The 15156-nt window shown below is 41.8% G+C and overlaps 2 protein-coding genes across 2 annotated transcripts; one reads left to right on the top strand and one right to left on the bottom strand.

Moving 5' to 3' along the window:
- Window positions 1–1618: 1618 nt before the first annotated feature.
- LOC133994283 (F-box only protein 40-like) lies at window positions 1619–7159 on the bottom strand. The gene is made up of 9 exons (XM_062433532.1): window positions 7139–7159; window positions 6166–6202; window positions 5451–6018; window positions 4655–5151; window positions 3796–3984; window positions 3025–3266; window positions 2716–2847; window positions 2090–2417; window positions 1619–1971 (listed from the first exon to the last, which is right to left on the bottom strand). Exons 2-9 carry the CDS (start codon window positions 6166–6168, stop codon window positions 1762–1764), a joined length of 2169 nt encoding a protein of 722 aa, XP_062289516.1. The 5' UTR covers window positions 6169–6202; window positions 7139–7159; the 3' UTR covers window positions 1619–1761.
- On the top strand, window positions 6476–14342 carry LOC133993552 (F-box only protein 40-like). Its single transcript, XM_062432543.1, has 6 exons — window positions 6476–6481; window positions 8148–9362; window positions 9873–10159; window positions 10584–10715; window positions 12854–13187; window positions 14057–14342. The coding sequence occupies exons 1-6, from the start codon at window positions 6476–6478 to the stop codon at window positions 14273–14275; spliced, it is 2193 nt and encodes a 730-aa protein (XP_062288527.1). The 3' UTR covers window positions 14276–14342.
- Window positions 14343–15156: the final 814 nt, after the last annotated feature.

Below are 15156 nucleotides of genomic sequence, written 5' to 3'. Positions count from 1 at the left end.
GTTACATCCATTTTATATATTTTATCTGTGGTGAAAACCAGCTTTGGCTGCTTGGTTGGGGTTGGCAAACACTCAGCTTGAGCATCACTGTGGGACTATGAGTGTTTCTATATTAGCTTTGTGTCAGCATCAGAGGTCAGGCAATTGTTGCGAAAGCTTGCATGAAAAGCACCTTTGATCTTTTTTTATCCGCCCAATTTATACATAATAATTGAAGAATTTATATAACGCAAGTAACAACATATTTCTTTGTTTAGTAACTAATGTGATTACTGAATGAATAAACTGTAACGTGTTACATTACTGCGTTACAGATAAATATAATGTGATTACAGTAACACCCAACACTGGTCTTTAACAAATATAGGAGTAATTACAGAATGCACAAGAATATTGATTAATCATGAAGTTAAGGGGATATTTCTTCCCTCTAACCGTATAATCTATGGATTGTCAGTCAGTTGCCAGCTCTATTTGTTTCTGGCCAAAAAACACAGACTCCAGTAGTCAAAGTGTGCCAAAACATCACTTTAAGTTGTTAACAGTTTGATGCATGTTCTCTTATTGCGCTTTTCCACTACACAGTTCCAGCACGACTCGCCTCGCCTCGGTTCTTTTTGCGTTTCCACTAGGGAAAGTACCTGGTACCTGGTACTTTTTTTAGTACCTGCTCTGGTGAGGTTCCAAGCGAGCCAAGCCGGTACTAAAATGTGACGTCGACACACTGCTGGCCACTGATTGGTCAGAAGAGTTGTTGCTGGAAGAGTCATGAGCCGTCCCACACAAGAATCAAACCCGGCATTTTTAAATACCGGCAGCAGCGTTACAACCATAGTTACAGCTATACGGCTCTCTGCTCTTGCTTTGTGTGTGACAGAAAGCCTCATACAGCAGCAAGTACACCACTGCCTCCATGTCCTCCATTGTTTATGTGTTTTGTGTCGCGTATAAAACAAAGTCACGGCAGTTTCGCGGAGCCGTGCTATGACGACCCCGCCCACGTGGAGTAGGTACTTTTTTGTAATGGAAAAGGTCTGTCCTGGAACCGTACCGAGTCGAGTCGTGCTGGAACTGTGTAGTGGAAAAGCGCCATAATATTGTTTTAAAATGGGAGCCACATTAATCCACTCCGTATATGGGTCAATGTACAGTATATGCAGTATAGTCTGGCCATGATGTTGTATTCATTGTTGTATATATATTCATTTTAACTCAGTTCACTCACCAATTATTTTAGGCTAAGAGTTATTATTTAATAATTTAAATTCCATCAAAATGATTTTAGTCATATAAGAATAGCATCTCTTAAAAGTCTTTAATTGTTCATTTATTTACCACTATAACAACCTGGGTGACTGACAACTCTACACAAACACATCATGACACATTTTCATCTGTCTGCTATTTTTCTCTTCATTAGTGGAACAAGAGATGATTTACAGATGCAGGTGAATAGGTGAAAGTATTAACCTGGCAGTTTATATGCTTCAAAAGCATAATCATAAACTTTTTCCAATGAAGAAATCTTGCGGCAAATTAATAAAAGATAAATACAGAGGCCATTAATTCCATATTTTTGAATATAATATAATATAAGTATGAACAAAAACTGCACCAGTTCAGGTAGTTTTAATGTCTTTTGAAATACTGGTTATAATACATCATCCCTATAATTGAACAATGTAATCTGGGCATCAGTGTAAATAGCACACAAATAAATACTTTTAAAGTATACATACAAGGTAGAATTAAAGGCTTTTTTCATTTTTGCTCTGTGTCTGCTGTGAAATGTTCGACCAGACTTCTCTCCTGGCTGCTCCTGTGTTTCTCAGTCACACTCAGGAGGGGAACAGGCTTGCTGAGTGTATTGGTCTCATAATAAGGACAGACTTTTAGATGGGCAGATATAGGAGGGATATCGTCTATATGCCATGAATCCACTGAAGAAAAGAGGTGACTGAACTCCCACACCTAAAGAGAAACAGGAGTCGGGAGGAGAGAAGAGGAAAAACCAAAGCTAGTAGTGGATTCATGATTAAACAAGACTGAAATGATGGATGGATTGGATTATTTAGTAGATGTCGCTCACCGGTTTGGCTTTCCACTTCGCTCCTCCATGTGAGTAAGTCTTCTTCTCCCAGCGGAGGGTGACCATCCCTTTCTCCTGCAGCAGCGAGGAGCAAACCTCCCTCATGAGCTGGGACACCAAAGCCAGCTGGGATAAGGACATACTGTCCAGGAAACTGGCCATGTGGCACAGCACCTCGTAGGGCAGAAAGCTCAGAGTGTCCTCCCCTCCAACTGCCCGACTTCGTCTCCTCCTCTCGGTGGCGGAGGTGTCAGGTGAGCTCTTGGACGGCTGTAAGTCATTAACTAGTATGTGGGTTGGACGCAAGTTGAAACTCCTCAGCTGCTGACTATAGGAAAGAAAAAACATTTACTTAAGCAGGTCACGTGCAACACTAGTTCAGTATTTTAAGATATTTTAATCTTTGTTAATGAATTTAAATCCAATTTAAATTTTATCAAACAGTGTTTTCTGGGATTTGATGAATTATGTTTCAAACGGAAGGTTGTTATTGTGTAAATCATAGACGCTGTTAAGGTGATATTGTCGTCTGCAGGTAATGCAGAATATTTACTGAAATCATTAAAAGGCAAATAGCAAATACTGTGAACTGAATGTTAATTGTATGAGATGTGAGATGAGCTCACTTGTAGGTGACGGTGGCTTTATGTGTGGAGGGTCTGAACCTCCTCTGGCTGAAGGTGCATCCCAGGTAGGCCAGCGGGCATCTCTGCTCGAACCATCCACTCAGACACATCTGGATGTCACTGTGGACGTTCCTGAATCACAGTTTCAGCATAATGACAAATCTACTTTAACATTAATCCTTTGAGATACTTAAGTGACTTCTAGGTACAGTATACACAAACAGATGATTTCTTATTATTACCTTTGTGATATTAAGACATGCTGGGGTTGGTAAAACATTAACAAACATTAGTCATATTCACAAGCACCTGAAATGTGTGGCGAATTCCCTGCGGTGGAAGGTGTGACCGCAGCGGAAGGTGAAAACACTGCTGGCTCTGTGGTGTCTGCTGTTCACGCTCTCAGTCTGCAGCTGCAGATGAAGCTTCAGCGGTCTGTCCACCATCACGTCACTGAGGGTCGTCTTCCCTTTAAATGGTGCTGAGCGGAATGAGTGTGTTTGTGTTCCCAAGTCAACATACAGCCCGTCTAACCCTTTCGTCTCACTGATCTGCATGAAAACCAGTTAAAGATTTTTTAATGCATTTTTTTGCCCATTTACTGTAAAAAATCATGCATACTTTAAACATTTTAAAGATCATTTCATAGTGTTTTAAACTTTTGAATGTTTTACTACACATTAAGTATAGTGGGAGCTGTGTGTTGCTTGACGCTACATTAGCCACTACTAGCATATTCTCAGTTGCATTCTGGGTAATGTAAGTGCCAGTTTTTAATGAGGAATATATCTGTTTCTTTTTTTTTTTTTAAACCGTCCATTGTGTCAAACAATGTTAAGAAATTTAATGCTAAATTCTTTTGATATTCACACTCACATCATCATAGATTAGTTGTTTATTCTTCAAATATCAGTTTATTCCCATTTAGTTCCTCAGTAACTACTCAGCAGTTTGTGTGTGTTGTCTAAAGTGTTTCTAAAAGTATACACACATACATTTGGCCTCTTCCATCATCCTCACATGGTCATGACTGTAGTTTATATATTTCTGTTTATACTGTCATTAAGATATTTGACTGACCTTGTGACCCACGACCTCTTTCACTGCATATTCCACCAGGGTGGCTTCTGCTTCATCACTGAACCAGTCTTCTTCGCTGACACCGAGGTCTGACGTGTCCACACAGCGAGCCTCATGTTGTCCTATTTGTCCTGCAGGTACGTCGTACTGACGAGCCCGCCGCTTCTTGTAGTGATAGCCGGCAGGGATCTTAAGAAACAAAAGATGAGAATACATTAGATTACATTAGAATCAAAGAAAGTCCATTAAACACAGGTAAATTGCTGTAATGTGGGACACTAAACTCCAGTGGCTGCAGGTCTTCATCAAACAAATGCAGGTCAATAAAACAATAGTTCAATGCAAGCTGTGATGTCATGTGATCAGAATAATCACAAATGTCCAATCATCCTACACCCACTGGAGCTGTAGGTGTCCCACATTATTCAATTCGATAGCTGCATTAGGCAACGATTCCTCTGAACTTCAGCACACAGAAATAACTGAATATGTTGATGTTGTGATAAGCTGTGTATAAGAAACTTTAACTATTTAAGAGTCACAGCCAGACACATGAAGTTGAATGCTGGTGAGAGGATGGAGCACTTCTGAGCTGCAGTAGTGTTCGCTTGTTTATTGGTGGGCAAGTGCAACAGTATGAAAAGTGAAAATGAAAAAAAGCACTATGGAGAGAAACTCAAATCCTGTCTCCATTCTCATCTTCGAACTCCTGACCAGTCACTGTGTGAAGCAGGCCTAAATATCTGATTGTGGGTTCTGTCGGTATGCATCGACTAATGGACCGACAAGCACATTAACGCCTTAAAAAGTTGATAAAAAAGTTCAATTTTACAGTAAACATATGGCGTGAAATCATCACCTTGAAAGAGCGCAGCGTCTGAACTGGGATAGGCTCCAGGCTGCCATAAACAAAATCCTTGTCTCGTGGTGTACAAGCCTCCATTTGCCCAAAGCTGACCAGCATGCGCCCATGATGCACCACATACATGTTGAACTCCTGTGGTGTGAGCTCCTGCCTGAGACGCTCCAGTACCCCTTCATGCCACGGGGCCTGACCGGTCTTACTTGTGTCTGGTGTAGAGCAGTTTTTATCTGCAGAAGCCTGATCTTTCTCTCCTTGCTTTTCATCCTCCTTTGAATCTCTCCCACTCTGGGACTTCCCTTTCTCACAAGGTGTAGTGTTGTCTTCGGGATTTTCTTGATTTGCCTCAGCGACAGAACAACCACCTTTCTCCTTGTTGAACATCTTTTCAAACCGGTTGTACTTCTCTTGGTCGAAACGCATTATACCGAACACCTCATTGCTCCGAGACTCACAAACACTATTCTCTTCAGAAACAGATGTTTGGGAACCAGCTAGAAAGCGTACCGTGGGGAAAAGGAGAAGAAAAATAATGAAAATGACATAAACTATTTGCTGTTTCATGTGTTAAAACATAGACACTCTTTTCATTTCTAAATTTCTAATCCACAAACTCTCCTATTAAAACTCATCTATGTTTGAAAAAATCTGTGTTAAGATCTCCAGATGATATGACTGCTCACTCTAACAGTAACTTACAAAGGACTTTACTTTATTACCAGGTCTCATTTTGTTAAAGGCAGCATCAGTGTTTTAAAAAGTCATTTAGGACAGAAGCAGCCCGATGATTTACCTTCACTGGCGTCTTTGTTTGGGACACCATTAACTAAACCTCCCATTGCTTTCTCCTCTTTCTTCTCTTCCTTTGTTTCCTCCTCCACGTCTTCTGTGTCCATCAGCTCTGGGTAGAGGGCCTTCATTTTCAGACGGGCGTAGAGGTCTGACTGATCGACCAGGGCCATTGCAAGATCCAGGGCCTCCTCCTGTCCCTTATTTTCCTTCAGCACATTCTCCTGCAGGGCCATGTTGCTGTGTGGGTGTGTATCATCAGTCGGCCAGCGGAGCCACTCCATGGAGCAACAAACTACGCTGGCTGGACACACCTGGAGGTGAGCTGCCCGTGAGGAGCGAGCCAGGTGATACGGGCAGCCGTATTCAGCATTGAGGCAGGGCACCCTGACATTGGGGCAGAGCAGCAGGTGATCCTCCTCTTTGCACAGGTGGTAGACAGCTCCACAGAGCAGGCGGCAGGGGGCGACCGCACAGCACACAGAGACCTCCACCCGAGCCCTGCAGCGCCGGCTGTAGCAGGAGTCACAGTGGGCATGCTGTCGCACCCTGGGGGCTCGAGAACGATGACTCTGATTGGATGAGAAAGAAATAGAGAGGAGACAACTAAAATGAATGAATGAGGAGAGAGATGGAGATATATAACACTAAACAGCACATTGAGGCTGTATAATGCTTCATCTTTGACTTAACACCAAAATGGAAAGTTTGTGACTCACCATATGTACAGGACTTTGTATCAGAAAGTTTGTAATCCTGCAAGAAAAATACAGAATAAGGTAAACATTGATTCTTTAATCTGTTAGCCACAAATAATGAGCCACATTCCCAACCCTAATTCCTAAAAACAAAACAATGTTGTGATCCATTGTGCATCTATCTTCAGATTACAGCTAGGTCAACTATGGAGGGATTTTTGTCCCTGCTTGATCTGAATGACTTTTAGAGGCTGGAAGTGGTAAAATGATTCTTTCAAGATTTTTTTCAGCATTCATTTTCCTTTTAGTTTTCCTCCACAGCTTCTTCCACATGGCGGTGAAGAGACTGCTGCACGAACCATGAACATACTGCAATTTTACCTGCACTTTAACTTGTTATTGTTCTTGTTTTTACTTGATTTTTTATACATATTTTTAGATACATTGTTATTTATTTTAATACATATATATTTATTTATATTTATACTGATTGTAGCTGCTACAAGGATTGCTGCCAAACGAAATTTCATTGTATCTTGTGTGCAGTGACAATAAAGCTTCTTTATCTTTATCTTTATCTTTAATTTCATGACCCTTTAGATTCATCTTGTGGCCTCACAGCTTCAGAATCAGTGACCACACAACAAACCTACCGCACAAAATGACAGTTACATGTGACACGTCCCAGATGCAAATATCTTTAACATTCATGCACTGCAGAATAACTCTTACTTGGCTCCAAAGCAATCGGACAGAAATGTATTAATTTTTTTGAGGAACTCATATTCAAAGTTGATTGTAAACTATGGAGCAACAATGCAGAGTTGATCGGTTATGTGTCTGTGGCACCGTCAGTCAGCTTAAATCAAGTCAGACCAGTACAAAAAATCAACTGAAATACTAAAAACAACCTCACCAGTTCAATTATTTGTGTCTGTTTGAATTCAATAGACAATTTTAACACATTCACAGTGGGATCAAACCAGGGTCTTACCAAAGTGCCACAGCAAGCGTGTTGTTTCTTCTCTTCCGTCTTATAACGTTGCTTTTAGTCCCTGAACTTTTGAAGGCAAGTTAAAATTAGCCAAGCAGCACCAAGCAGGTTCAGCAGGAGGAATAACTCCCCCCCTCAGTCTGCAGTAACGGATTCAAGCAACAGCAACCAAACTTTATTAAGTACTTTCTATCTCTTTGTCATGCATCTGATTACATGACAAACTGTTTTTAGTACACAATAAATCCTCAGAGTAAAATTCTGTTGAAATAACCGCAACAAAATACATACTAACAGTGATCTCTCCACTAGATGACACTGTTTGGACATTAGATAAGACTCATTTTGCTCCCTGTATGTTGAAATCAATTGTCAGCGGCTCCACAAGCTGACTGAAAGAGGAAAATGAGAGAGATTTCCTGTCTCTAAATGACTGAGAAGGCTGGTAACTTAAACCGTGTTTCTGACCCCCCGTGTGTAACATTTCATACCAGTACTCAGCTCTATTTATATCACACACATAGCACAGACACTTGGTCTTTAAATCACAAGACACAGCACAAGGAACCTGTTTCTCTCCTTTCAAGCTCATACAGCGGTAGGCTACAGTCTGTAATTCATTGTTTCTGTTGACTCTATTGCCACAGGACTCTGCTGTTGGTGTATTGCCACTCTGTATTTACATGCAGTGTTTTTGGTTAAGTCTGTAGATGTGTTTCTTAAAACGGTTGGTCTGTGTGACTTTGAGATTTATAGATCCTTTCTATTACAGGACAGACTGATTTTACAGCTGGAAAACCAAAACTGGATTCAGAGGATCTGAAGGATGGTATGATTGTATTGTGCAACTGTAACATCAAATTATCCATATACTGTAAACAATATACTACAAATACTAAAGTACTAAATGTGTATTAATACTCCAAAAACGTGCTGATTTAGTAACTTTTCTTGACTCTGAAACTCAGCCTTTTCCTTTAATTTCCATTTACTCCTTTGACCCAATCAGAGTCATCGTTCTCGACCCCCCAGGGTGAGACAGCATGTCCACTGTGACTCCTGCTACAGCCGGCGCTGCAGGGCTCGGGTGGAGGTCTCTGTGTGCTGTGCGGTCGCCCCCTGCCGCCTGCTCTGTGGAGCTGTCTACCACCTATGCAAAGAGGAGGATCACCTGCTGCTCTGCCCCAATGTCAGGGTGCCCTGCCTCAATGCTGAATACGGCTGCCCTGTCCACCTGACCCGCTCCTCACAGGCAGCTCATCTCCAGGTGTGTCCAGCCAGCGTGGTTTGTTGCTCCATGGAGTGGAACCGATGGCCAGCCGATGATGCCCATTCTTATCCAAACACAGAGCTGCGTGAAAACCTGCTTAGGGAAAGAGAGCAGGGGGAATGTCTGGACCTAGCCATGGCTCTGAAAGACCAGGACCATCTATTTCACTCCATGAAGATGAAGAAACTGTTTCCTGAGTTGATCCAGACTCGGAGGGAGGAAGTGAAAGAGGAAAACAGGAAGGAGAAGGAGAAGAGGAATGAAAGGCAGAAGCAGAGAAAGGCTGCCTTGGAGAAGGAGGAAGCAGAGAAGGCTGCTGCAAGGGAAGCTAGTATTGCTACCTGGGGACCATTAGGCATTATTCCTTATAGAAAGGATGAGGATGGGGATGAGGATGAGGATGAGGATGAAGATGAGGATGAGGATGGGAATAACTTTGAGGTTGAACATGAGCGAGAGCTAACCCAGGAGGAGAGAGAGACTCTTGCCTGGCACACTCAGGTGGATGATGAGCTATTAGAAAACTATAACGCCTGGGAGCGCATGTTCAGTATGGAGAAGGGCGGCTGCAGGGAGGCCACAGGGTCAGCTGTGAAAGGCAGAGGCCAGGGACAGGCTGAAGGGAGGGGCCTGGACACTGTGACGGAGGAAGATATTGAGACAGCAGATAGCTGTGCGGGTGCCAAAGCATCAAACACCTGCAAACATGTGAGCAGCGCATCAGCCGCCACCAGTCTCACCAGCAATCTGAAGAGGAAGAAAAAGAAATTTGTGTACGGGCATGTGGAGCCGATGAAGATCATCAATGTGCGTACTTTTAAAATCCCACACACCTTCACCTCCAAGCACGTCCGCATCCGCAACCCTGGTTTCTACAAGAGAGAGAAAAAGGCTGTGGACACCAGTGACCTCGGGGTGGGGCTCGACAAGATGCCAGTTTGGGAGGAAGTTCAGGTGAGATGAAGAAATTCATCCTGCCATTAAAGTTATTTTGGTAAAAAAAAAACTATATATTTTTTAGATTTCTTATCAACTTATTAACAGTTCTGGGTTTTCTTGTTTCAAATGTGCAGAAATGAACAATCGATGAATCAATTAAACAAGAAAGATAATATATTTTTAAAATAAATGTATTACTTAAGCCAATATTCTGTTTACAATACCATAAACGAGAGACTTAAACATGCAAATATTCTCATTTTGTTCAAACAAGAAAATCAATAGATCTAGGAATTGTGATGAGCATTTTTTGACATTTTACATATTTTTATTATAATTATTCAAATAAAACAACAACATTTTCGTTTGTGTTAAGAAAAAAGGCTAAATTACTTGCTCAGGTGGTTCCAGTATCATCTTGGTTGTTTAATATCTTCATGACTCCATGTCCACTGTGAACAATCACTAATAACATTGAACACAAACTCAGTAATTAACACATGATGTGTTTGATTTGCTCCTCAGGCCTCTCTGCTGTGCTCCCTGGAGAAGGAGCAGAGGGGTCACCTGATTGCAGAGAGCATCTGCACAGACGGTCTGTTAATAGATGAAGGCACTCAGACCTACAACTTCATGTCTGCTCCTTTCCCGAAAAACACCTCGCTGGCTGACCTGACTGCTCAAAAACCGCTGGAGCTACACCTCCAGCTGCAGGTGGAGAGCGTCACAAGCAGACACCACAAGGCCAGCTCCGCCTTCACCTTCCTCTGTGAACACACCTTCCAGCGCAGAGAATATGGCAAACATTATAAGTGGGGTTTCTTTTTTCAGTTAGATTCAACTCTTTATAACTATATTGCTGTATTTTTTTACATTTCGTACACATTGATTTTATACAAATTAAAATTTAGTCACCAAAATTATACTTTCAAGATTTAAGTCAATCATGGGTCCTATGAAATGTTCAAGTATAAATAATCTTCATTTTAAGATCATACCAGATCAGGATAGCTTTATCATCGGGTTTTATTTTTTAAGCGGGAATTTATTGACCATCTAAATTGTCCTAATGCACTAAACTCCACCCATCTGGCATAGCAAGTAGATTTTTAAAAAATGCTACCAATTAAAACTACATCACTCAAGTCAATATGTTATGATCTGCTTGATGTTTGAACGATTAGATTGGGAAAAACAAGCCAAGTTTCTGATTTATCCGTATACTCTGTTATGTAGGAACATCCACAGTGACATCCAGATGTGTGTGAATGGATGGTTCGAGCAGAGATGCCCGCTGGCTTATCTGGGCTGCACCTACAGCCAGAGGAGGTTCAGACCTTCCACACATGAAGCCACCGTCACCTACAAGTGAGATAAAACTCATAGCTCATCTTTAATTATTTTGTGCTTATGCATATAGATTGATGCACAACGTACCAAATTGCTTTTAGTTCTTGCTCCTTTAACTGGATCTATTTCATGAGAGAGCAAGATAATACGGGTGGGATATAGGAAAACATGAAAGAGTAAATGAGTGGAGCTTCAGCTGGGAGAAAGGGAAATTTGACAGATAATCAGAGGGCAGAAATAATCTCTGATGATATTAATTTTCATATCTCATTAAAGCCCCTATGTGAGAAATCTGAAAATCTTTGGCGCCCCTCTGTGGTCAGCAGCCTCGGGTCAGCCTGCAAAGATCTGGGGCTGCTGGCCGTTTAAGTGGTCGGTCACTGTAACCAACATGATCACTATAAGCAGTTTCCACTGTCTTTCATACAAACTTATGAAAAACTTTAAGACATTAATAAGATGTTATAACCACATGGAAATTTTACATGTTAGCAAACAGTTGTGTATTTAAGATTCAACAGATATGGAAAAACATTTGCATTCATTTTGAGTTGTGTTTCTGGACACCTGATGAATCTCCAAAACTGACTCTCCTGTCCTTCTTTTGCTCTGCATCAACCCCTGAAGGAAACATTTGGCTCTATAGCTGCTAAATGTTGCAGCGAGTCAGTAACAATTCCTGATCACCTTACAGGTGCTCATGTGATTATTTGGGATAATTAAAAAAAATAAAATAATTTGATTATGGCAGCTTAAATGTTCTGTATCACTTTAGAGGTGTATCCCAGAGGTGTCCAAACTAGTCTGTAAAGGGCCATGTGGCTGCAGATTTTCATTCCAACCAAGCAGGATCACACCAGGCGGGGATTCCCGGTCCTCTGAAATGATGCCAACGCGGAAGTAACTTAAAACTGCATTCTATCAAAAGGCCACCAGGGGGCGACCGTTTTGGTGTCAAAAGGACTTCCGTCTCTATACAAGTCAATGGAGAATTCACCAACTTCTCACTTGATTTCTAACCTCAGTAAACGTTTTCGAAATGTGTTTATGGTCTCAATCGCTAGTTTAAAGCCTTCTTCAATGCAGTATGATGTTCATTTGGGAAATTTTGGACTGCCTGATTTTATATTTGACGATAAAGCAGGGTATGCATTAGGGCGTGGCTACGTCGTGATTGACAGGTTGATTGGTTCACAGGTTCAGGAGGGCGCCTCATGCTCCTCCTGATGCCCATATAAGTAGAATCCCTGTTTTTATTTTACCCGGCATGCACCGCAAATTTTCAAGATGGCGCTGCCCAGATCCGAAACTATTTGCTTCCAAGCAGCAGTCCACAAACCAATGGGAGACTTCACGGATGTTACGTCCATTTTATATACAGTCTATTGATCACACCAGGCGGACTCATTCAATCAAATGGTAAATGGTAAATGGCCTGTACTTATATAGCGCCTTTCTAGTCTTTTCGACCACTCAAAGCGCTTTACAATACATTTCATTCACCCCTTTCACACACATTCATACACTGATGGCAGGAGCTACCACGCAGGGTGCCAACCTGCACATCAGGGGAAGCTAATCATTCATACACATTCATACACCGTTGGCACAGCAACGGGAGCAATTTGGGGTTAAGTGTCTTGCCCAAGGACACATCGACATGTGGACTGGAGGAGCCGGGAATCGAACCGCCAATCTTCCAATTGGTGGATGACCGCTCTACCTCCTGAGCCACAGCCGCCCGTATCAACTGATCTCAGTCTTCAGATAGTTGATTGGTTGAATCGTGTGGTCTTGATTGGTTGGAATAAAAACTTGCTGGTACATGGCCCTTTATTGAATAGTATAAACGTGCCTGGTGTATTCAGTAATCTTCATGATAATTGTCCTCTTGTAAACAAAACAGGGACTCTGTGCTGTATTACAGAGCTTTCACAAGTGAAAACAGGTGGCAAGTGAGGGAGTGTCCAGAAACCATTTTTCTAATGGTTAAAGCGTGGGCCTGACGTTAAGATTTAAAAGCCAATAAGTCGCAGCACCAGACAGAGTAGCCTCATCATTGATTCCCTGATTTTGATCAACAAGCCCATTAATCTCCTGCAGATAAATTACAGTAATGCCACTTTAAAGACTACAGTTTCAACTTTTACTTTCAGCGAGGACCTGGGCTGCTTTAGGCTGCATCCCAGCACCACGGTTTCTGTGGGTAATGACTCACCGCCATCCAGGAGCTCAGTGGACCCCTCCACCACCGAGAGGAGGAGACGAAGTCGGGCGGGAGGAGAGGACGCTTTGAGCTCGCTGCCCTACGAGGTGCTGTGCCACATGGCCAGTTTCCTCGACAGTCTGTCCCTGTCCCAGCTGGCTTTGGTGTCCCAGCTCATGAGGCAGGTGTGCTCCTCGTTGCTGCAGGAGAGAGGGATGGTCACCCTACGCTGGGAGAAGAAGACTTACTCACATGGAGGAACCAAGTGGAAGGTGAAGGAGAGGGTAAGCTAAGAACCACTGTATCTGTCATGAGGAAAGTGGGTCGTATACAATAGGTGAGATTAATGTATTTGAGTTTTCATCAACAACATCTGGAAGCTGCAATGATTTAGTTTTTTCGGCACACATTATTAAAGTATGTCATGTACATTAAAGCTGCAGTTGGTAACTTTGAGGAGAGAGAGGACTTAGCATCAAATTTGAAGAAGTACAACTTTCAGATGTCTCCCCCTCCCTCTCTGCTGCACTCCTGCCCTGCCTCCAAAGTCCCGGTTCTTTTTGTCCGGTCGTGTTGGATTCTTGCAATTTGCCAATTTGCAGTAGGAGCAGTAGGTGGGGCTAAATGAGCTAAAAGTTTTTTTTTTTTTGTTTTTTTTTTTTTACAGATTACTAGTTTCATGTAATGCTGTCTTTACATAGTGACAGTCTTAGCAAATATGACAAAAAGTTACTTTTATAAGACTTACCAACTGCAGCTTTAAAGAGAAAGTGATAATTAATATCAGAAGGTAAAAGTTAATGTGATAATACAATATACTTTAAGATAAGACAGAATCAGGACTGAATACATTTACCCAGTTTTGGTCAATCTAGCACTAATACAATATGAAAACAAGCTAAAAAACTGTCACAAATGTACAAAACAACGTGCATATCAACACAAACCATAACTTAAAAAATGTATATAGAGCTTTAGTTTATGTAAATAACCCAACAGATAACAAATAAAAAGTAACACTAAAACTGGGTCAAAATCCCTCATCTGGCTTTCTGGCTATCATTAACCCAGTATTGTGTTATTGTGTTGCTCCTTCGTGATTTTTAGTGTGAACAGTATTCAGTCATGTCTTTTTCTCTCTCTGTGACTTCAGGTCTGGCAGTTCAGCACTTTGTTCTCTCCTGTGGACACTTGGTGCTTCCAAGATGTGCCGTCCATGTCGGAGCACCTGAAGACGTGTCCCTACTACGAGAGAGAATCCAGAACAGAGCGGATTCACCTGCCGCATTTTAAAGAGGAAGTCAAAACCAACACAAGCTGCAAAGGTCCCACTCTGGTTTCCTTGTTTCAGCAGAGGAGGATCATGATGTAGTGTGCAATACTGACCTGCCCTAATCTGTTACTATAAAACAGTTACGCCTGTGATGGGTGTCAGGCTTTGTTGCCCCTCCGTCTCTCTTTCTTTGTATTCAGTGTCACTACTGGGAATGTGGTGATGTGTGAATGTTTTTTAAAATGATACAAATGTGTAAATAATTGACCAGTTGTACATAATAATGTCCCTTTGATGAACAGCTTATTCCTACTTTAGCTTCAGTTTATTTAAAGTGCACATCGCACAAAGGGTCACAGACACACACACACACACACACACACACACACACACACACACACACAGACACACACACAGACACACACACATGCACGCACAGACACACACACATACACACACGCACAGACACACACACACACAGACACACACACATGCACAGACACACACACGCAGACACACACACATGCACGCACAGACACACACACGCACAAAGGGTCACAGACTCTCACACACACACAGACACACAGACACACACACAGACACAAACACACAGGTAGTAATGTTAATAATATATATAATAATAATAATAATAATAATATAGCAGCAGGATTGATGTGAGGAATTTAAGAATATGATTATATAACCTGAACAGGATTCGGGGTCACTACTTGTTAAGAGGGAGAGAAAATATATGTTTCAGCTTAGATTTGAGACTCCGCAGTGGTAGTTTAATAAATGATGTTGTTAAATTTAGGAGCAGTTAAGTAACCAGAAAAGCCTTATACATAAAGGAAGGAGGATTTGGAAATCAGCTCTCGCTTGAATTAGTAGTTAATGCAAAGACATCGGGACAGCTGTTGATCCAACTCCTGTGATCCTGTGAGGACTCTTTATTTCACAAAACAGTGAAGTAATGTAAT

This window comes from Scomber scombrus, chromosome 14 (genome assembly GCF_963691925.1).
Source record: "Scomber scombrus chromosome 14, fScoSco1.1, whole genome shotgun sequence".
NCBI classification, from domain to species: Eukaryota; Metazoa; Chordata; class Actinopteri; order Scombriformes; family Scombridae; genus Scomber; species Scomber scombrus.
Note: the sequence above shows the minus strand (reverse complement) of the source record. Positions and strands in the feature narration are given on the sequence as shown.